Raw genomic sequence first — 22,360 nt, 5'->3', positions numbered from 1 at the left:
CTCCCTGCACAGTCCTTTTCTTTCCAGCCTCTGCACCTTTGCATACCTTGTTCCCTTTGTCTAGAATGCCCTCTCTCCCTCCTCCCCCCCACTCTCCTCTGTCAAACTCCTCCTCCTCCAAGGTTCACTTAAATGTTACCTCCTAAAGAGCCCTTAACCAGCTCCCTCAAGCAGAGGCTGTTTGCATTAAAACCCACTTATCACTCAGCATCATGTTTGGAATAGGATTTGAGGCAACATGTTGCAGTGTAATTATTTTTTATATCCTATTTTCCTACATTGGTGTGTGCTCCTCCAATCAGGAAACTGTTTCTTATGCTTGGTTCATAGGATCTAGCACAAAATCAAACGTGGTTGGGGCTCAGTTCATTAAACCAACTCGTGTAATTTGAGATCAAAACCTAAAAGAAATTGGCAAATTGGGGAGAATCCTGACAGGTCAGGGAATTGAGAATGGAATGGACTGGCAGTTTGACTAGTTGGTGGCCCTCTCTCTATGCTACTAAGAGTCTGTAACAGCTAAGAGTCAAAGATCTTTTTGGCTTTTTTTTTTCTTTCTTTCATACTTTTGTTTTTGCCATTTGTTTCTGTAGGTTAATCCCTATATCCTGAAGAAGAACATGATCCTCATGACAGATAATTTCTATGCTGCAATCTTGGGATATGATGAGGTAAGATTGTTTGCCAAGGCTTAGGCAGGATAGTGGCCTCCCCCAGCAAAGGCTTTTGATGAGAGACTCTGAGGGAAGCTGCAGGCACCATTGTCTGCACTGGCTGCCACCATGTCGTGGTATTTATTTCTTCATATTCATTGACGGGGCAGCTAGAATGAATGTGCCCAGCATGTTTGGGAAACATGCCACATGTTTGGGAAAGAAAGCAGTATATGATATGGTCAAACCATTCAACTAGTTAGCATTTGTTGAGTGGCTGCTGGGTGCTGAATGGAGGGACAGAGGCATATGTGCTCCCTGAGAGAGGAGGACATTCATGTAAACAGCATGGTCTGCCAGGCAAAGTACACACTTTTTTTTCTTGCTTTAATTATAAAAGCAGGCCAGGCGCAGTGGCTCATGCCATAATCCTAGCACTTTGGGAGGCAAAGAGATCGCGACAACCCTGGCCAACATGGTGAAAACCTGTCTCTACTAAAAATACAAAAATTAGCTGGGCATGGATGGAGGTGGGCACCTGTAATCCCAGCTACTCCAGAGGCCGAGGCAGGTGAATTGCTTGAACCTGGGAGACAGACGGAGGTTGCAGTGAGCTGAGATCATGCCACTGCACTCCGGCCTGGGCAACAGAGCGAGACTCCATCTATAAAAATAAAAAATAAAAGTTTGTAAAACTGTACCTAAGTGGTTGAAGTAGAAATTAGAAGGCCTATTTCCTATCCTGCCCCAGATGAAACTTCATTCATAGTTTATTGGATGTCTTTCCAAATGTTATCTGTGCATAGACAAGCACCTTTGTTTTTTCCTTCTTTATGCAACTAGAGTTACATTATACACACTATCCTGCAACTTGCTTGTTTTACTGAACTGTGTATTGGGTGCCCTTCCACATCAGGACATTTGGATCTAGCTCATCTTTTTTTTTTTTTTTTAATTGTAAACTATGCATATAATAAAATATACCATTTTAACCACTTTTTTGTTTTTTGAGACAAAGTTTCACTCTCGTTGCCCAGGCTGGAGTGCAATGGCGTGATCTTGGCTCACTGCAACCTCTGCCTCTCAGGTTCAAGTGATTCTCCTGCCTCAGCCTCCTGAGTAGCTGGGATTACACGCCTGGATAATCTTGTATTTTTAGTAGAGACAGGTTTTCTCCATGTTGGTCAGTCTGGTCTCGAACTTGATCTGCCTGCCTTGGCCTCCCAAAGTTCTGGGGTTACAGACATGAGCCACTGCGCCCAGCCCATTTTAACTATTTTTAAGTGTACAGTTTAGTGGCATAAAGTACATTCCCATTGCTTTGCAGCCATCACCACCATTCATCTCCAGAGCTTTTCCATCATCTAAACTGAAACTCTGTCCCTGTTGAACAATAATTATTCCCTCCTTGCCCCATATCCCCTAGCAACCACCATTCATTGACTTTTTGCCTCTGTGAATTTGACTACTGTAGATAATTCATGTAAGTAGAATCATACAATTTTTGACCTTTTGTGACTGGCTTATTTCATTTAACATAATGCCCTCCAGGTTCATCCATGTTGTAGTATCTATTTTATCTTTTTTCCCCCAACATTTATTGTGGAGATTTCAAGCACGTAGAAAGAATGGTGTAATGAACACCTGATATTTTAAACTAACCATATGCTTTTATACTGATGTTGTGGTTACCTCCAGATTTAATGCAAGCATCACCCCTCCTGGGAAGCAGTTCCTGAACTTCCTGAGGCTCAGCTCATTCCATCCTCCCTGCACTCTCACAGTGCTTACTACACTCTCATTATCTGTCACCTTGGCTGGGTAGGGATGTCTTTTGGGTAGTAGCAGTGCCTACTCTGTTTGCATTTCCGTGGCCTGGCATAGTGCTTGGCATGTGGTGGTCAAAGAGTGAGAAATGCACAAAAGAACAGAAGTAAGAAACTAGAGTTCAGACTGGAGGAAATATTACCAGCCTGAAGATAATAATTACAGCCAGGAGATAAGCTTACCAAAAAAATCAAGTTAAATGATTTGGTTAGGGTCATAGGACCAGTTAAAATAGGGTCTCCTGATTCCTGGTTTACTAGATATCCTGAATTATAAGGGAGCATTTAGATTGCATACTATACACATCATTAATTTAACATGAGCTTTGTGGGGAAATGGGATGGGAATTGAGAATTATTGCTCAAGTGTACATATCAGTTATAAAATTGGACGAATTGAAATTGTAGAAGCCTTACAATATAGAAAAAGATGAGGCTTAGGAGTGAAGAACTACACCTGTCTATTCACCTTTGTTTATGTCGTTACTGCAGGTGGCTCTGCTGGCTCAGTCAGTCCTTTCATCAGTATTAATAATAATGTACTGAACTGTGCTTGTTCCCCGTCCCCCATCCAGTCCATTCTGACAGAGCCATTTTACCCAACTGTGCCTGACCACAAGAGTCACCTGGGGTGTTTTTAAAATCGAAATCTTGATCACCACTCTGAAGATTCCAGTTCAGTAGGAGTGCTGCCTGGTGGTTCAACAAGTCACCCCAAGGTGACTCTTAAGAGTAGGAAAGTTTGTTCTCAGGTAGTGTTATAAGTTGAAAAAAAAAAAAAAAGGAGTAGGAAAGTTTGGGAAATCTACTAATTACCTGGGGCACTTTTTAGAAATATCAGTGTCTGGGCCCTATCCCCCAAAAGATTCTGATTTAATTGGTGGAGGTAGGCATCTGTAGTTGTAAGAGTTCCCAGGTGATTTTTATGTGCAGTTCTAGAAGTTTTTCCTATATTTTAATGTGCATGTGAGTCACCTGGAGGACTTAGGTACAATTCAGATTCTGACTCAGCAAGTCTGGGGTGGGGCCTGAGATTCTGCATTGCTAACAGATGCAGGCGATGGAGTGCAGCCGTTTTTACAGACCACACGTGGATTCACAAGGTTCTAGAGCTATTCAGTACTAAACACATGCAACTATTTTGATTTAAATTAATTAAATAAAATTGAAAATTCAGATCTTCGGGTACTCAATTACTATATGTGGCTACCAACACCATCTTGGACAGTGTTGATATAGAACAGTTCCATCATAACAAAAAGTTCTATTGGACAGCGTTGTTCTACAGCAACCTTCTCCTAGCATCTTGCTTGATTGTCCCCCCTCACTGGATGCTTTGGGAACCTCCCTGTGTTCTATGACATAAGGTCCAAATTGCTCCCTGAACTTCCAGGCCTTCTGTGAACTGTCCCCATTGCTATGTGCCCTATCCGCCTTTATATTTCTTGCTGTCTCTCTTAGTGAGGCCATTTGCCTTACTGCCCCTTAAACATGCTGTGCCTGAGACTCTACCCAACAATGAGGGGTTGAGGGGAGTAGCTGAGTCTTGGTCAGCTTTAGGGCCTGGTGCACCTTGTAGGCCTTTCCTCTGTAAATGTTTTGAATATTTTCTCTTGCTTAGAATAATCTGCAGCTCTCCAAATCCTCCTATTTCTTAGAGGCCCACTTCTTTACAAAGGTTTCCCTGACCTCTCAGGATCTCTTATGTTTTTACTGTGAGTTTCAACACCCTTCCCATCTATTCATTACCCATTTAACAGGTAGATTTTGAGTGTCTACCATGTGTGATCCATGGGAATATATTGATGAATAAAGCAAATGTAGTCTGGCTCTTCCCCGCTGGAGTTTATCTTCTAATTGAGAGACACAGTAAACAAGTGGCAGATAAACAAGCAATAAATATCTAACTACAGTAGAGTGCAGTGAGCGAGAATAACAGGGGGAATGACTTAGTGTGGACCAGAAAGGTCTCTCTGAGGAGTTGTCATAAAAGCTAAGACTGTAGGACTGGGAGGCAGCCACGCAGAGTATAGCTGAGTCTCACTCTGCAGCTTGGCATGTGTTCATTCTCCAGGATTTTACTGTGTGCTGCTTTTAGATGTGCACTGATTTTGTCCCTTCTAGATTGCAAGTTCCCTGAGAGCTCAGACCATATTGCTGTGACTCTTGTGTTCCTTGCATCATGCCGAGCACGTAATAATGTCAAATTAATCTTCACTGAGTGGAACTCTGCCACTCTAAACCCTTAATCAGAACCAGAACCCTCTAAAGCCAAAACAATCCCCTTGGCTTCCTCTCAGGTACTCTAGACCTAGGTGTCTTAATTTCTGAAGGATGCTTCATTGTGTCGTGTGGGAAAACAAGTAGGCACCGGATTAGATAGGGGCAGAATTACAACTCACCTTAATGTTTGGTTCCCAGGATGCTTCTTTCTCTTCTGCTTTCTCAGTTTGAAATGTGCACCCTCAGATTAGTCTCTCATTTGTTTTCACTGCCTTACGCTAGCAGTGTGTTGGGAAGAAGGCTGAAGTTGTGTTCTTTGATTTATTCAGCCATTCTTTTTTTTTTTTTTAGATGGGTCTTACGCTGTCACCCAGGTGGAGTGCAGTGGTGTGATCACTGTATCCTCGACCTCGTCAGGCCCAGATGATCCTCCTGCCTCATCTTCCCGGGTAGCTGGGACTATACTCGTGTGCCACCATGCCTGGCTAATTTTTATATCTTTTGTGGAGACAGAGTTTCGCCATGTTGTCCAGGCTGGTCTTGAACTCCTGGGCTCAAGTGATCCACCCAGCTTGACCTCTCAAAGCACTGGGTATTCAGCCATTCTGATTGCTCTCCTACTCTATGCCAGGTTCTGTGTTCTGACTAGAGCTGGTCAGTCACCATCCCCCACCTCCTCAGAGCATGCTGGTTCTACTTCAGCCACCAGTTAGCTAGATAGCCTCTAAGCCTTAGTTTACTTATCTTTCAAATGGGAATATAGGCTCGGCATAGTAGCTCACACCTGTAATCCCAGCACTTGGGAGGCCAAGGTGGGCATATCACTTGAGGTCAGGAGACCAGCCTGGCCAACATGGTGAAACTCTGTCTCTACTAAAAATTTAAAAAATTAGCTGGTTGTGGTGGTGCATGCCTGTAGTCCCAGCTACTCAGGAGGCTGAGTCAGGAGACTCACTTGAACTTGGAGGCAGAGGTTGCAGTGAGCCGAGATCACGCCACTGCAATCCAGCCTGGGTGACAGAGTGAGACTCCATCTCAAGACAAAACAAAGTGAATCAAATGGGAATATAATATCTGTTCTACTTGGCATACATATCATTAGGAGCCAGGTGTGTGAGGGAACCCTGACAGTCTGAAACAGTTGGGTTGTTCTCACTATTAGTGAGTACTGAGTCATCCTTTTCCTTTTGATGGGTCAGGAATTCCCGATTATGGATTTGCCCTTTCCCAGCCATTTCCCCCGCTGCTAAAGCTGCCTGTTTTCCCGTCCTAGACTCTGCCCATTCTCCAGGTCCCCATAACACCCGCTCCTACCTCCATTCCTTTCTGCACAGCACATGTAGGTTGCTGCCAGCAGCACTCTGGCACGTGCACAGGCACAGCAGACACAGGCACGCTGTTGTGCTAGCAAATTGTCCTGAGAAGGGTGATGTGCCTGAGCTTGTCCTCAGCTCTTGTCCCCATTTGTCAGAAGAAGCCAGTTTCCCTGACTCAGCCATTGTGCCAGGACAGTCCTAAGCTGTGGAACTGTAAGGAGTGTTTATCAGAGGGCATTTGGAACAGGTGGAATGTTTTTCTTCCAAACTGTCAGCACCCCATACTGGACATGGCCCTTCCTGGCAGCAGGCCTGGAGCCAGACCTCATATACCACAGTGCCCATGAGGACAGACCACAGCATAATGTCCAATAAAGTGATCCTGGGTCTTTGGGTAATGTTTACCACTTACAGAGCCTTTCATGGCCAGTATCTCTTAATTCTCACAACAACTCTGTGGGATAGGTATTGTTATGCTTGTTTAACCCATGAGAAACTGAGGCTCAGGAAGGGCTAATAGCTTTTCAAAGGCCACAGGACCATCAAGTGACAGAGCTGGCATTTGAACTTGGATGCTCTGGTTCCCAGATCCCACTGTTTTGACTGTATCCCAGCTGTCTGCCAAAGCATGCTGTTAATCTTTGTATCCAACAGATCACACTTAACAAATAGTTCAAGAGTGCTGTAAGTAGAGCAGGTAACTTTATCTGTTTTTAAGAAGTAGAAGATTGAGACTTCAGTTTAGTGAATTGCCACCATCACTGATCTTGGCAGAGGCAGAACTAGAACCTGATCTGCCATCTAACTCCAAGTCAGCACATCGGTTCCACACATTACCTTGGCACCAGGACCGAGGGCCTGTTCCATCAGTTACCTTCACCCCAAGAAGCAAGACTCTCAGCCCTCCCCTCCCAGAGCTTCAAGCTAGAAAATGTCCCTAGCTGGTCGCTGGGGCTCTTATTTGCCTCTGTAATCTTTGAGCTTCCCAACAGAAGTCTCCTCTATGCCGAAAGAGGCAGTATTAGGCACACACACACACGTGCAGGCTCTGAGGCTGCCGTTCTGTGGCCCCAGAAAAACAGCCTGTTTTTCTACTTAGGGAGAGGCTGGGCCCAGAGTTGGGTAACAGTGAAGACAAGATAGCTGGCTCCCTTCCCCAAAGAGCCAGTTGCCTTGCAGATGTATGTCTTTGGACCAAGCAAGAAGGCACAATCCATGCCTACCTCCATTCCTGGGAGAAACATACATTCACAGTATTCAGCCTGTGCCCTGTGGACAGCAGGGCAGCATTGCTGCTACCGTTTCTCTTCTTGGCCTCTCAGGCGTTGCCTGGGCCAGGCACAGTACAGAGTAGAGGGAGCCATGCCTGAGTCCCAGCTCTGCCTCACCTGACCAGCGGCTTGGCCCATCTGGACCCCCGTTCTCCTTCTGTATGTAATAAAATGAAGGGATTGGGCAGATGCCCTTGTAAGACATTCCATCTCTACCGTGTGGCTGCCCCATTTCCATCTCATGCATTGGGGAGTCCATGGTTGCTAGCATGTTCACAGTATCCCTGGTGGTGTCTGTGTGCTGGTTCTGTGGATCCCCTCAGGAGACCAAAGCTGTGCTGTGTGTTCCAGGGGATCCTTTCAGACGATCATGGGCTGGCCGCTGCCCTCTGGAGGACCTTCTTCAACCGGAAATGTGAAGACCCTAGACATCTTGAATTGCTGGTGGAGTATGTGAGGAAACAGGTGAGCAGCCCTTTCCCTCCCCACCGAGTCCTGGCAATGGCGAGTCATCCTCTTGGGCTTTCAGGGGATCGTGAGTGGTTGAGTTACCAAGGACCAGTCTGAGAGAATTCTGACCAGATCGCAGCAGCGGCAGACACTGAAAGAGGAGTGCCTTCTGTGTGTCCAACTATGAACTGGACCAGGGAGCAGGAAACGGGAAGAGAGAGAGAAAGAGGCACTGAGTAGTCTCCTGCCTTCAGGAACTTTGAGTCATTCATTCACTACGTACCTCATTGCCTCCTGTGCACCTGGTGCTATGCTAACAACTGTGCCCACAGAGTCCTGGCAGATATGAGCATGGGGGGTAGTGGCAGCTGCCCACTGTGGCTCCTTCTCTACCCACTTGGATTTGTTTGCTGCTCCTGACTTTTCAGCAGGACAGGGCAGCAGGCAGCATTCCACAGACACCCCTCAGCCTCTTCCTGATAGATGCTCTCCCCAGTCAAGCAGGGTCCCTCCCATTTCAGCTTCTCACCCCTCTGGCTCCCCAGGGCTCCCTGACATCAAAGCTTCTAGGAGAAAGCTCCACAGTGGGAGGTGCTTACCCACATAGCTCTACTCAGTCCCCGGGGAATTAAATCTGCCCTCAGCCCTCAGCTCCTGTATTGATGCAAAACTCATGCTTGATAGATGAGTGAGCTGATTGGCAGGGAAGAGGACATAGAGGCTTCTCCAGGGCTTCCCAGTTAGTCAGCCTGCACAGCTGCCCTAGGGCCCCAAGCTGCGTGATTCATGTGGCCACTGAGGTATCAGCTGCCTCAGACAGCTCAGGCTGTCCCATGAGTCACATCTTTGCTTCATGGCCTGGCCTCAGGAGCTGAAGGGGTGTCACCCCACAGATACTCTCTTGTTCACTTGTGTCCATGGTCTTCAAGCCTCCAACAACCAGGAAAGGCAAGGCTGGACTTCAGCTCTTGAGAAGACAGGGCCAATAGGACTAGCTTGTTCATTGCAGGAAAAACCACATACTGGGGCTCTGCAGACCCACAGGATAGAGAATCCCAGAAGCCAGGACTTCTGTTTGACCACTCTTCAAATCTGCCAGAGCCAGGGAGAAGGCATGGCATGGCTAGAGGGCCCCACCCACGGAGAATTCTGAGACTCTCTCTGTTGACTGGACTCGCCCTCAGACAGGAGTAGCAATTGGCAAAGCAAATGCTGTTTCTGAGAGGTTTGCCTAACGTTTCCATCTGCCGTGGTGGGCTTGTGCCAGAGGCCACAACAAGACGCAGCTGGGACTTCTCCGAGGGCCCTCAAGGAAGGGGCTGCCATAACCATTGTCCCTACAAGAGGTTCCGTGTTGCCCCAGTGGGAGTCAGGCAGTGGAAAACAGCGATGGGGCTCTTGGGAAAGCAGGGAGCTTTGGTGGGGACCCAGTTCTGTCAGCAAACCTTTTGAGCACCTGCTGTACCAGGCAGTCTTGGGAAAGCAGCAATTAATAAGACCCAGTCCTGCCCTCGAGGAGCCAGCTCATGGATTGGCGAGGAAGCCCAGGCACACGGCTGACCCTCGAATAATCCAGCCCGTAATGTGATACAGGGAGGCCAGAGTGCTGAAGGCCAGGAAAGGAAGAGCAGGAGCCGTGCCTTGAGCAGACTCCAGTCCTACCCACAGTACTGATTGGTGTAAGCCAATGGCCCAAGAGCCAACCAGAGGTTCTGTTGAGGTTTTCAACCCAGGAGGTGGGCAGAACGGTTACACTGGGGACAGAAATGGAGTCACTTACAAGGAGGAGGGGTGGGCTTAAGGAAGAGATGGCAGGGCAAGTGGGAACCCAGAGCTGAGGCACGTGTGAGAGCCTGGGGTTGAGTTCAAGCGTCAGCAGCTGGAAGCTGAAGCAGCCAGAGTGGTGGATTCTTGGAAGGGAAATGACCTAAAGTCTAAGATGAAGCCTGGCCCCGCAGAAGTGACTTCTCTCGATGGTGACCATTTTAATGGCAGAGCTGTCTAGGGGGTAGGCTGCCCTTACTGTCCTAGAGGGGTGACACTGGGGCCCGCTGACTAGGAGCCCACTAGGAGACTAGGGCATACATCTGTTGAAAGTGTGAGTGCCAAGCACTGCATATGTGCACAGTGCTGAATCTCTTCATGTGTCCTATGAGGTACCTGTTTCTATCTCCTCTCTCAGACAAGGGAACTTAAATCTCAGAGAGGGGAAGTGGCCACCCTGGGTAGCAGCGCGGGGAAGAGACAGAATCAGGACTCTCATGCTGCGGCACTGGGGTAGACAGCATGGCTTGTGTGCGCTGCAAGCCCTGACTTCCTGGCCTGCAGGAGCTGTCTAGGGAGGGCATGTAGGGAAGTGTCCTTGGGAGGTGTGTCCTTCTCCATTCTGAGGTCTGCTAGGGAATTCCTAGCTGCCGCCCTACCAAGCCCCCCAGTGACTGCTTTTCCAACCACCTTAATGAAATTATTTAGGAGATCACAGACGGGCTGGCCTGGGAGCTGGGATGGTCAGAAGCCCCCTCATGCCCCGTCCCCTTCCTTCCTCTCCTGGGAGGCTGGTTCCTGATGCTGCCTCCTCACGTCTGTCCTGCCTCTTTCGCCTCCTCGGTCCCGCTCTCCTGGTTGCAGATGCAGTACCTGGATTCCATAAACGGGGAGGATCTGCTTCTGACAGGGGAGGTGAGCTGGCGCCCTCTAGTGGAGAAGAATCCTCAGAGCATCCTGAAGCCCCATTCCCCCACTTACAACGATGAAGGACTTTGACGGGCTGGGCCCTCCGGATGGCCCGCCAGCTGGCTTCCAGGAACTGCCAGGAGAGAAGTGCCTGTTGGTCCAGGACCCTGCAGAAAGTGGCCTGAACTGACCTCTGAACAGCGTCTGTCAAATACCTGGCCCCATGTGTGTTGAGTTTCCTCTTAGTGTGCCCAGGAGTCTGATCTGCTGGGGTACAGGGCAGAAGAACCCCTAGCTCTCCCGGGGTGTCCTCTGTCTCAGGGGAAGCCCCAAGTGAGAACTCCAGAGCACACACTCCCCAACCCCCTCCAGCAACCACAAGTGACTGACAACTTTTCCCAAAGGCCGAGGAAGGGATGGCATAGGTTCAAAAGGGAAACCCCCCAGGGCCTGCTGTGGCTTAGAAGCAGATTGTCACGCTGTGGAGTCCAGAGGGCAACCTTGTGCTGTCCCTCAGCTTTCAGACATGGAGTTAAGTTGGCCATTGAAAAAACAGAGACCTCTCTGCTATGGCCCTTCTTTATTCCAGGGTCTTAGAAACTTACCCGAGATGGTGGATGCTGGAAGTAAGGGTGCCGCCCAGCTCAGTTAGAGATGGAGAAAGGGAAGGGGCTGGGGTGGGGGAGTCTCTGCTGCTGCCCTTGCCTCTAGTTCATAGAGATGTGTCTCTGTTCAGGCCAAGGCATGTGTTCATGGAGATGTGTCTTTGTTCAGCCAGGCCCCTCGTCTGGGACCGAGGAGGCCTCTGATGGCCAAGGGATTGTCACATCCTAAGTCATTTGGAAGGAGGCCTTGAGAACAAAGTCACCTTTGTCACTCCAGTGAACTGAATGAGCAACATGCTGTCTCCTCTCTTGGCCTCCTCTTTAATGAGATACTGGGGAGAAGAGACCATTCCTCCTGGCTTAGTTTGTACCAGACCCAGACCTGTGCCCAGCTTCAGACCCCTCCCAGCTTCTGAAGCACTTGCTTCAGAGCCCCCTTGGTCTGAGCACCTGAGGACCAGCCCCTCCTCCCTCAGTGCCGGTCATCTCTTGGGGGATTTTCTTAAAGTGAAGAAAGGGGTGGGGAACCATATTGCCCCTCCCTCCCCCATCAAACTTCCTTCATTTAACTTGCTATAAAATGAGTCATATAAAGAAACTCTATATGGGTGAGGTATATCCCACTTCTGTGAAAACATTACAAATCAAACCGCCTTCTCTCAGTTTATTTAAGATGCTTTTGTTGCGAGCGGAGCTCTAGAGTGAAGCCTCCTGTGTGTGTGAGATAATAACACCTTGTAACTCATTACAGCTGGGCACTATTTACATAAACCAGAGCTGAGCCAGGCAGGAATTTGCTGATTAATTTATTTTTAATGGAGTGAAGTATACCATGCACCAAAATAAACTTTACTGTGTGTACCTAACTGCTCCTGGAATGGATGGAAAAATTAATGGAACAGATTTTGGCTCCCAGCTCTACACATTAATTCATATATAAAAGTTATTTGAGCGTTAACCCATTTGCTGCCCAGGGCAGCTCCCCAGCCACAGATCCCAGCCCATGGCACCAGTTCAGCTACCGGGCTTGCTTTAGAATCCTGGAACCTTAGATATGGAAGGAACTTGAAAGGTCATTTGGTCCAGCCCTGATCCAGAACCTGACTCTCCTCTTAGCATCCCAGTCAGCCAGTGTTCATGCAGACCCTGGATGAACCCCCCCAGCAGCTGATGGCCTCTGCCTATAGAGCTGAGTCCTGTCCACAAAGGACTCTGTGATCGTCAAACACAGCAACTTGCAGTGTGGAGCTGCCTTTGAAAGAGCCAGATTGGATCTATCATGTCTGATGTCGGTGAGCCCTCACTTCTTTACCGTCAGCACCTGACTGTGCCAATCCCCCACCCCTTCAAGATCAATTCCAGGTTCCTGGGAGGCTGCAGGATTCTTGGTTTGGCCCCTGCCTCCAGTCCTGTTTTTGTGAGTCTACCCATTTCTTCTCTGAGTGCACTGAACCTCTTGGGGTTACCTGGAGAGACCATGCATGTGTCCTCTACCTAGAACCTTTGTCCCTCCCTCTCCTGTCCCCTCCCTCCCCACCCCCATGTCACAGGTATACTATCTGTGAAGCTCCCCACACGGTTCTCTACTCAGGTAGCACTTACCTTTTTATTTTTATTTTTGTAGATACCGTTTCTCACTATGTTGATTCTCCTGCCTTGGCCTCCCAAAGTGCTGGGATTATAGACATGAGCCACCACACCTGGCCCTTACCTTACCTGGTGGCACTTACCATGCTGCAATGATTTTTTTACTTACCCACCTCCCACTCTGTGCCGTGAGCTGCCTCGACATGGAGCGGACACCGTGTGTATGTTGGTTGCCGTTGTTTTTCCAGTGCTCAGCCGAATTGGATAAATGAAAGAATGAATGTGTGACTAAATCACCAATCGTTATCAGTACAACCCAACCAAAAAGCCCCTTTCTGGATCATTCTCAGTGTGACCCATACAGTTCCACTTATTTTAACAACCTAATGTTAAGTCCTTCCTTTAGTCTCAGCATAGGAACCAAACTCGAAAGTTCTTCCCATGGCTGAATGTTTTAAACACTGTAAATCATTATTGTAAAAACAGGTGAAGGACACAGTTTCTTGCCTTCAAGGAGACTGCTCTGTAGGAATGATTTTGTCATTTATTAATATTTGTACTCTGTGTTCTTCCAGAAAAGATCACAGCAAATTAAGAGACACCGTTTATAATAAAACTATAGGCTGGGGCCGGGCGAAATGGCTCATGCCTGTAATCCCAGCACTTTGGGAGGCTGAAGTGGGCGGATTGTTTGAGTCCAGGAGACCAGCCTCGGCAATCTAGTGAGAACCTGTCTCTACAAAACACCAGCAAAGTGTGGTGACACGAGCCTGTAGTCCCAGCTACTCAGGAGGCTGAGATGGGAGGATCACCTGAGCCCGGGAGGTGGAGGTTGCAGTGAGCTGAGATTGCATCACTGCACTCCAGCCTAGGTGACAGAGGGAGATCCTGTCTCAGAAAAAAAACAAAGCAAAAAGCCTTAAAGTTAAAAGATCACATGCAGGTCTTGGGAGAGAAGAGAGGGAAAATAATTATGTTAGAAAACCTCGACTGCTAATGAGCAACTTTCTTATGACTTTTGAAAAATTTTATAAAATACTGTAAATGCATTGTGTCTCAACAATCAGGTAAAACAGGTATTATCATTTTTATTATCCCTTTGACACAAGTGAGGGGACTAAGGCTTAAAGGAGCCTAGAGAGAAAGTGATCGAGGGTAAGAAGGGGCCTAGAGTGCTGCAGCCCACAACAGACCCTGGGGCCCTTGCTTTGTCCCCATGTCTCACTGCCTCCCTCTCCTAGGTCAGCCAGGAGATTTGCAGCTGAGTATCAGACCTTGCTGAGAGCTTCCTGATCAAAGGTGGAAAATGGAAAGTCCTAAGGTTATAGAGTTTCCATTGTCACGTAAAAGGAAGTGCACTTACTCATCAGAAGAAACACGTCTTCCTTACTTTTCAGAGAAGACTGTTATAGAGGTTTTCAAATGAGAAACACTGAACAGTGTAGTGAACAGTACACCTAAGATTTCTGTTTTACCTAAAAATCTGAAAATAATAAATCAGCTGGGCATGGTGGCTCACACCTGTAATCTCAGCACTTTGGGAGGCCGAGGCAGGCGGATCACAAGGTCAGGAGATCAAGACCATCCTGGCCAACATGGTGAAACCCCGTCTCTACCAAAAATTCAAAAATTAGCCGGGCAGAGTGGTGCGGGCAGAGTGGTGCATGCCTGTAATCCCAGCTACTCGGGAGGCTGAGGCAGGAGAATCGCTTGAACCAGGGAGTCGGAGGTTGCAGTGAGCCAATATTGCGCCACTGCATTCCAGCCTGGTGACAGAGCAAGACTCAGTCTCAGGAAAAAAAAAGAAAAAGAAAATAATAACAAATCATCGAGATTTCTTCTGATGAGAAAAGAAGAAATTCACCTCATCTCTACGATGAGATGGGGTGAATCTTAAACTGAAGCTGAAGCCCAGGTCACACTTCAGCTAGCATTTTTTGTGTTTTCCCTCTGTGCCAGGCTTGTTTGGTATTTTCACTTGTCACCTCACTCGCCACCTTGCAGATGAGGACTCTTAAGCTTATGTTCCAGGAGGGAAACGCCCAGACATACCCTGCATGGAGACTCAGGTGGCTCTTACCCAGTCCACTCCTTCAGGACATGAAGCGTGAGGCTTAGGGAGGCTGGGAAACAGGAATCGAGGAGCTGCCCAGGTGAAGTCACAGAACAGGAAGCTCTTCAGACTGCAGCAGCTGTTGAGTCGGCTGCTAAGGGAAGGAAGGGTTGCAGAGATCAGGTGGGACCATGAGTGGGGGTAGCACAGATAACACATCAGCTGCCAGGCAGCAGGGAGCCACTGTGTGCCCTGGGTAAAGACGGGCGTGATGGCAGTGGAGAGACAGCAGTACCAGGATGGATTGGCTCTGTCAGGAGGGGAGTCTAGCCATCCAGGCTTGAAATGCTGGAGATGATAGATGGAACTCAAAGGTAAGCTGGAACCCCAGACATTTCCCGGAGAAAAACTCACCAGGACTTGAGGCACGTGGAGCCTGAAGACGGTGCAGTCAGGGAGCTCTCTGGGGCCCGGGGATGGCTACATCTGGCAGAAGAAGAATCCTCTTTGTGTTGTGTTTTTTCTTTTCTTTTCTTTTTTTACTTTTATTTTTTCTTTCTGTATTGTGTTTTTTCAAGTGGAAATTACAGCACCCTATGAGCTAGGCAGGGCAGGGATTGCTGCCCCCACCATGCAACCAGGGAAATAAGCGCACTGAGAAGAAAGCGCTTGCTGGGCAAGGTGACCCTGCCGCAAAGCTGGACAGTCTTTTCTGGGCTCCACTCCATTGCCGTTGGTGCAGCTTGGTTGTATCTGTGGGGAGCTTATCTGGTGGCAGACGGACTTCAAATTGCTAGAGATGCTTCAGGGAGGGCAAGGGCATGGGGCAGTAAGGACCTCGGAGGGAACCTCAGGACGGACCTCAGGGACGAAGGATGTTGGCCTTGTCTTGGGTATAGAAATCCTGAAGTTGGGCTGGATGCAGTGGCTCACGCCTGTAATCCCAACACTTCCGGAGGCTGAGGTGGGTGGATCACCTGAGGTCGGGATTTGAGACCAACCTGACCAACATGGAGAAACCCCGTATCTACTAAAAATACAAAATTAGCTGGGCTTGGTGGTGCCTGCCTGTAATCTCAGCTATTTGGGAGGCTGAGGAAGGAGAATCGTTTGAACCCAGGAAGCAGAGGTTGTGGAAAGCTGAGATTGCACCATTGCACTCCAGCCTGGCCAACAAGAGCAAAACACCATCTCAAAAAAAAAAAAAAAAAAAAAAAATCCTGAAGTTGGATGAGCTCCCAGAGGTGAGGGCAGTCCCAAAACAGGGTCAGAAGTGCAAGGAGCATTCACAAGAGGTGGCAGGAAGAGCAGGCACCAGTGCAGAAGGTAGACTGTGGAGCCAGAGGGGAGCTTCTAGGAGGAGGAGGCTCAGAGCAGCATGCTGAGAAGAAATGGAGGGACGCTGGGAGGAGGCAGGAGAGGGGATGAAACGAGGGGGTTTGCAGAACGCGCCTAAGATGTACTTGGGGCTGGGAGGACTCTGATGAGCAGCTAAGCACTTAGCGAAGCAAGAAATTTCCCATGAGTGTTAGGACTCCCATGGGACCCCTCTGGAGATGGAAGCCTGGTCTTGAGAACAAGTGCCTGGCTTTGGAGGTGGGGAAGGGAACCCTTTCCTGAGACCAGCAATTGAGAGGACAGACGGGGACAAGGAGTTTCTGAGGAGAGGGCTGATGGGGAAGGGTGAGCTCATGCCAGCTGGTCTCCATCTAGAGTTGATCAGTCATAGGGGTGGAGTGGGAGGGAAGTAGAGCTGGCAGGGGTATTTGAACTCTTCCCCAGGAGCAGCCCTCCTGTACCTACTGCCCTGGTTCCTTCCCACTTCTAGTCTGCCCACTGTACCCACCATGCCTCACCCACCCTACCCACTGGGCTTGGCCTTAGGGAGGGGGACGCCAGGCTTCAGGCCCCTGGCCCCTACGCTCCCCGCTCCCCCATCAGGTTTTCTGTGGCTATAAGGGGACTTCCCTGGAGCGACGTTGGCCTAGGACCCAGACCCTGACCAGGCCACAGGCTCCCCTCTTCTGTGTGGAGGGGAGAATAAGGAGAAAAGATCCCGGAGACGCTGGCTGGGGAATTTCCAGGAAGGGAGCTCCAAGCACCGACCCATGGCGTCAACAAGGGATGGACTCCAGCGATAACGCCAGATGCGCCTAGAGACCTCCCACCCAGCCAGCGTGCTGGACGGGGGAGGCTGAGGCCCTGCGAGGCCTCACTGCAGGTTTCAGTCAGGAGCCAGTACCCACGGGCCTGGGCTGGCACTCTTCCTCTTTTTTTCTCTCCTTGTGGCCAGGAACAGCATTCGCCTCCCACTTGGGAGAGGGCCTGCCACTGCGCTGTGCCTTGCTTGAAGCGGGGAGGTGGGGCCGTGGGTTCCTCTGGGGTTCCTCGATGCGTCTGAGCTCTAAGCCCCAGGCACTTGGTTTATACCTCAGCCTAATCTGTGGTTTATAATTATTTATGAGTCTGGCTTCCCCACTGAACTGTGAGCTCCTCCAGGCAGAGACAAACTCACTCATCTTTGGGTCCCCAGTGCTGGCTGAAGGTGGGCACTAAATCCATACTGAGAGGATTGGATGGGCGGGGGGCGGTTGGGAAGGCGAGGATGCCTCCATAACGGGGCTCCAGGGGTCAGCAGATGTACCTCTTTCTTCCCTCCCAAGTTCAGAACAAATGGGGAAATCACACACAGGAGACAGACAGATGGACACCCCGACTCCTGTGAGCAGGGGTGGGACAAGAGGCCAGATCTCAGAGGCAGCGGTGACCAGCCACACCCCACTGACCCGGCTGGGGCCATGTTGGCCTTGGTGCCAGGCTTTGGTCTAGAAGGGGCTGGAGAGTGACCAGGAAGTCTCCCCTAGTGGCTTGTGGGTGGTCAGGCCTTCACGGAGCCCCTGTCCTTTCACAGCCAGGAAAGCTCTGGACTTCAGCATGTACTGAGCAACCACAGCCGCCCTCAGCCAGACACTTGGAGTAGCTGAGCCTGTATATTCCTCACGATGACCCTGTAAAGGAGGTGGCGTGGGTCCCACTCTACAGTCAGCCACCGTGACTCAGAGAAGTTGTGATTGTTCGGCTCCCCCATTAAGTGGCAGAACCTGTGTTCCTACCGGGGGTCTGACTCAGTCCAGTGGCACAAACAGCCCAGTGCTGTGTCCCCAGCCCTTGGGATGTCAGTATGAGATAAGAGCTCGGAACGGTGACCTCCTAAGACCTCTGTCACACTCAGTGAATAGTGAATCACACTGGGTTCAACCCACACGGGTGGTTTCTGGGGCTTGTGCTTTGGCCCATTCTCCCCATTGGAGCTGTTTCTATGTCATCCTAGGATACTGCTCTGGAGTCTTCCCAGCCTCTGCGCCATCATCCCTAGGTAGGAAACCAGCACCTTAGAAGGCCCTCGAGCTCTTCCTAGTGCAGCTCCAGCCTTCCTGTTTGCATCGTCCCCTGCACCACGGCCCCCACCTGCCTTCCTTGGGCATGTCCTGCCAATCTGCAGCTGACATCTTTCTCACCCTTTGCCGCCCGGCTCAAGCCAGCCTCAGGGACTCCTCAGCATATGTCCCTTTGCATCTTTGGCTCTTAGGTTGCTTCTCCTTGATTCAAGGGATCTGGGCGCATTCTGGCTCCCCTACCAGTCCCAGCTGCTTCTCTGTGGGAACCCTGTCCCTTCTGACCTGGGGCGCCGAGGAAAGGTACGTGGCAGCACTGGGCTCAGAACTGCCTGCACCTGGAGGGCTGCAGCCCAGCCTCTGCTCCCCACACCCACACGACATCACTGGCCCAGATGTCACTTGGCTTGTGAGAGACAGCAGACAAGGCTAAGTGGCCCCCAGGACAGCTGAGTGATGCCAGGCAGGCGCCTGGCACACCTCCTACAGGAGAACAGTTTCCTTCCTCTTAATAACAGTCATTAAGGGGCCTGCGCCTGAGACACCACAGCCAGGGGCAGGGCTTGTGTCTGCCTGGACAGCTCCCATCACCCTGGGCCACCACCCCTAGGCCCAGCCCCAAGGCCAGGAGCCACCTGTCTGCCCTTCCATTGCCCTTGACAAACTCAGCTCACAGGGAGGGGCTGCCTAGGGAGGGGCAGCTGGTCCCGCAGCCCTGGAGGATTGTATTTGATTTGCACAAATGTATTATCAGATGTCAGGGATCCATTGGAACCCTTTGCCCTTCAACTAAATCTTTCTGCCCCTGTCCCTCTCTGTTGCACTCCCTGTACACAGCCCCAGCACCGCAACGCAGAGTCTGACTCAAGGACTATCCCACTGCTCAGACACACATGCACACACAGGTCCACGCACACTGCTGTGCCATGCAGACACACAAACATCACAGACTGGATGTGCACACACAGGCACAGGTACGGTTATGCATAGGTACACCTATATATATTTAGTCAAACCATATGAAATTGACAATATTCAGTGGTTTCTTATGTACGAAAATGGAATCTAGTACAAACTTGGGCTTTGGAAGAGTTATATAAAAATACAGAGCCAAATTTGTACACCTGTGCCTTACTTACAATAGCCAAAGGGAAGCAACCCAGGCTGGGCAACAGAGCCAGACTTTGTCTAAAAAAAAAAATGGTTACAATAGCAGATTTTGGCTTGGTGCAGTGGCTCACACCTGTAATTTCAAGACTTTAGGAGGCGGAGGGAAGAGCATCACTTGAGGCCAGGAGTTTGAGAGTAACCTGAGCAATAGAGACCCCATCTCTAGTTCTTTTTTTTTTTTTTGAGACGGAGCCTTGCTCTGTCACCCAGGCTGGAATGCAATGGTGCAATCTCAGCTCACTGCAACCTCCACTCCTGGGTTCAAGTGATTCTCTTGCCTCAGCCTCCTGGTAGCTAGGATTACAGGTGCTCACCACCATGCCTGGTTAATCTTTGTATGTTTCGTAGAGACAGGGTTTCACCATGTTGGCCAGGCTGGTCTCGAACCCTTGACCTCAGGTGATCTGCCCATCTCGGCCTCCCAAAGTGCTGCGATTACAGGCATGAGCCACTGTGCCCGGGCCACTAATTATTGTTTAAAGGCAAATTTTATGTGTATTTTACCACAATTAAAAGATATAAAGCCAAAGACATGTAGCTGAAATAGATGTATACACACTTACTGTGGGATAAACACAACTAACTCAGCGACATGCAAACAGGCCTCCCTCCCTCCTGGGAGCACTTCTTCCACCTAGATAAGGCCCTGGTTGGTCCTCCTCTTCAAACAAATCTGGAGATAAGGCCCTAATGAGGGCCCTGCCACCTTGGCTGCCCCCGCAGTTCATTACCCTCCCACGATCTGGCTTCATTTACTCAACCTCCTACCCCTCTTGCAGCCTCCTCACCCCCAGGGAACGGCCTCCTTGGCGTGCCCGGTGCTCCTGCACCTGGGATGGGATGGAGCGGGCCATAACTCCTGACCTGTGGCCGCCCACACCTCCCCAGGCCCTTCACTTGTAGGGTCCTCGAAGACACAGCCCAAGTCCTGTTTATCTTTGGTCCTAGGGCTCAGCTCAACTTGAGGAGCCTCTAAATCCCACCAACCTCCCTCCCACTATGCATGTGTAAAGTTCTTTGGACACAGAAGACCCTGTGTTCTGGACATGATCGCAGACCAGATGAACCAAGTATGCTCAGTGCTAAACAGGGCTGCAAGACATAGCTTTAAGTCTCCAGCACTCCCTGCTGTCCTCGCTGGACCTCATACCTCTGTAGAAAGGTGGTGCCCACTTCTGCCTAGCCTGGCTCCCCAGCTGCAGCTGCCACCTGCTCACCCTCTTCCCCAGAGCAAAGCTGCTCACCGTCCTCCCAAGGACACACAGTACATGCTCTGGGATTTTGGTCTTTGCTGGGGCACGGGTCAGAAATTTGCCTGCCCTATTTACCTCCTGGCCTTGCAGTTTCTGAAATAAGCTTTCAACCATTTTAATACTCAGCCCTGGAGGAGGGGAGGAAGGCTGGGGTCTGGCTGTCACCAGGCCAAGAACACCCCTGGAGTCAAGGGCGTTGCAAGCACAGCCATCTGGAACAGTGTGTCTCGGGTGGGCCTTAGTCCACTGCCCACAGTACACTGAGCACTTGCTTAAAAGGAATTTGTTAAAAAACCCAGGAATTCTAGGTTACAGTGAACTATGATCACACACACAACTGCTCTCTCTAGCCTGGGTGACAGAGCAAGATCGTGTCTCAATTAAAGAAAAAAAATGGCCAGGTGTGGTAGCTCACACCTGTAATCTCAGCACTTTGGGAGCCTGAGACAGGAGGATCATTTGAGTCCAGGAGTTCAAGACCAGCCTGGACAATGTAGTGAGATTCCATCTTTACCAAAAATTTAAATATTAGCCAAGCATGGTAGCCCACGTAATCCTAGCTACTTAGGAGGCTGAGGTGGGAGGATCACTTGAGTCCAGAGAAACTGAGGCACAGCTGTAGTGAGCTGTGGTTGCACACTGCACTCCAGCCTGGGTGACAGAGCAAGACCCCATCTCAAAAAGAATAAGACGCTGGGCTCAGTGGCTTACTCCTGGTAATCCCAGCACTTTGGGAGGCCGAGGTGGGCAGATCACCAGAGGTCAGAAGTCAAGACCAGCCTGACCAACATGGTGAAACCCTGTCTCTACTAAAAATACAAAATTTAGCTGGGTGTAGTGGTACGTGCCTGTAGTCCAGTTACTCAGGAGGCAGAGGCAGAAGAATTGCTTGAACCCGGGAGCCAGAGGTTGCAGTGAGCCGAGAATCGTGCCACTGCACTCCAGGCTGGATGACAGAGCAAAACTCTGTCTCAAAAAAAAAAAAAAGAAAGAAAGACAAGTTCCAGAAGCCACAGAAACCTTCTGGATGAGAATCTCCAGGCGGGTGGAGCCCACCGATCTGCATTTCATCACCTCTCACCATCCTGGGGTCAGGGTGAGAGCCACTGCTTTAGGTTCCTGCAGGATAGTTCCAGGTGGGGGTGGGAGAGAGCCAGGGGGCTGTGAGCACCACAGTTAAGATGGTGGAGAGTAGCAGGACAATTATAGGAGCAAAAAGAGGGCTGGCTGTGGGACAGATAGGTGTTGATGTCCTTGGATATTCCATGTGATGATCATTCAGCTCTCATTTAGGGCCTTGCGCACGTGAGCCAAGACACGTGCTATCCACCATGGTAAGTGGATGGTCTCTAAATCAGCGTCTGGGTGAGTTTATGCAAGTGGATTTGATGAAAATTCGTGGTCTGCCTGTGTCAGCCCGCAGTCTCTGTCTATGAGACAGTTGTCAGTATGTCCGTCCGCATACCTGCTTGTGTGTTCACGTCTTTTCCTGGGTGTCTTGAGTCACTCACCCCCCGGAGTGTGTATGTGTGTGTGCGTGTGTGTGTGTGCGTGTTCCTGAGCACACCTGGGCCCCTCTCGGCTATAACTCAACCTCTGTGGGTCTCAGGAAGTCAGTGTTTGGAGACTTGCTAGGAGCCTGGTGGGGACAGGGCAGCATTGCTGGGGAAGGAAGAGAGAGGGAGGCAGGAGTGTGCATGGAGGGCCTGGCACTGCCGCTTCCTGGGCAGGCGAGTCCCAACACAGGCAGACAGGTGGGGCTGACCTGACAGGTTCCAGAGGCCAGGGGCAATGGGGCGGAGCGTGGCTCTGACTTAGGGTGGCAACAGTTTGGGGGCCCTGCCACACACGGAGTGAGCGGGCGGGCAGGCAGGAGGCGGTTCTA

General features: G+C 50.0%; 1 protein-coding gene across 3 annotated transcripts in view; it reads left to right on the top strand.

The window, feature by feature from the left end:
• LOC105719189 (ubiquinol-cytochrome c reductase complex assembly factor 1) overlaps positions 1 to 11,883 on the top strand; it is a 110,752-nt gene extending 98,869 nt beyond the window's left edge. For all 3 annotated transcript variants that reach the window (XM_012455113.2, XM_064382347.1, XM_012455114.3), the window contains 3 exons: positions 594 to 671; positions 7,641 to 7,754; positions 10,368 to 11,883. In XM_012455113.2, coding sequence (XP_012310536.1) covers positions 594 to 671; positions 7,641 to 7,754; positions 10,368 to 10,502 — 327 coding nt within the window. In that variant the 3' untranslated portion in view covers positions 10,503 to 11,883. The remainder of the gene's footprint in view (positions 1 to 593; positions 672 to 7,640; positions 7,755 to 10,367) is intronic.
• The last annotated feature ends 10,477 nt before the right edge of the window (positions 11,884 to 22,360 follow it).

Source organism: Aotus nancymaae, unplaced genomic scaffold (assembly GCF_030222135.1).
Source record: "Aotus nancymaae isolate 86718 unplaced genomic scaffold, 86718_ANA_hifiasm-v0.15.2.pri h1tg000029l, whole genome shotgun sequence".
Lineage (NCBI taxonomy): Eukaryota > Metazoa > Chordata > Mammalia > Primates > Aotidae > Aotus > Aotus nancymaae.
This window is presented reverse-complemented; position numbering and strand designations above follow the sequence as displayed.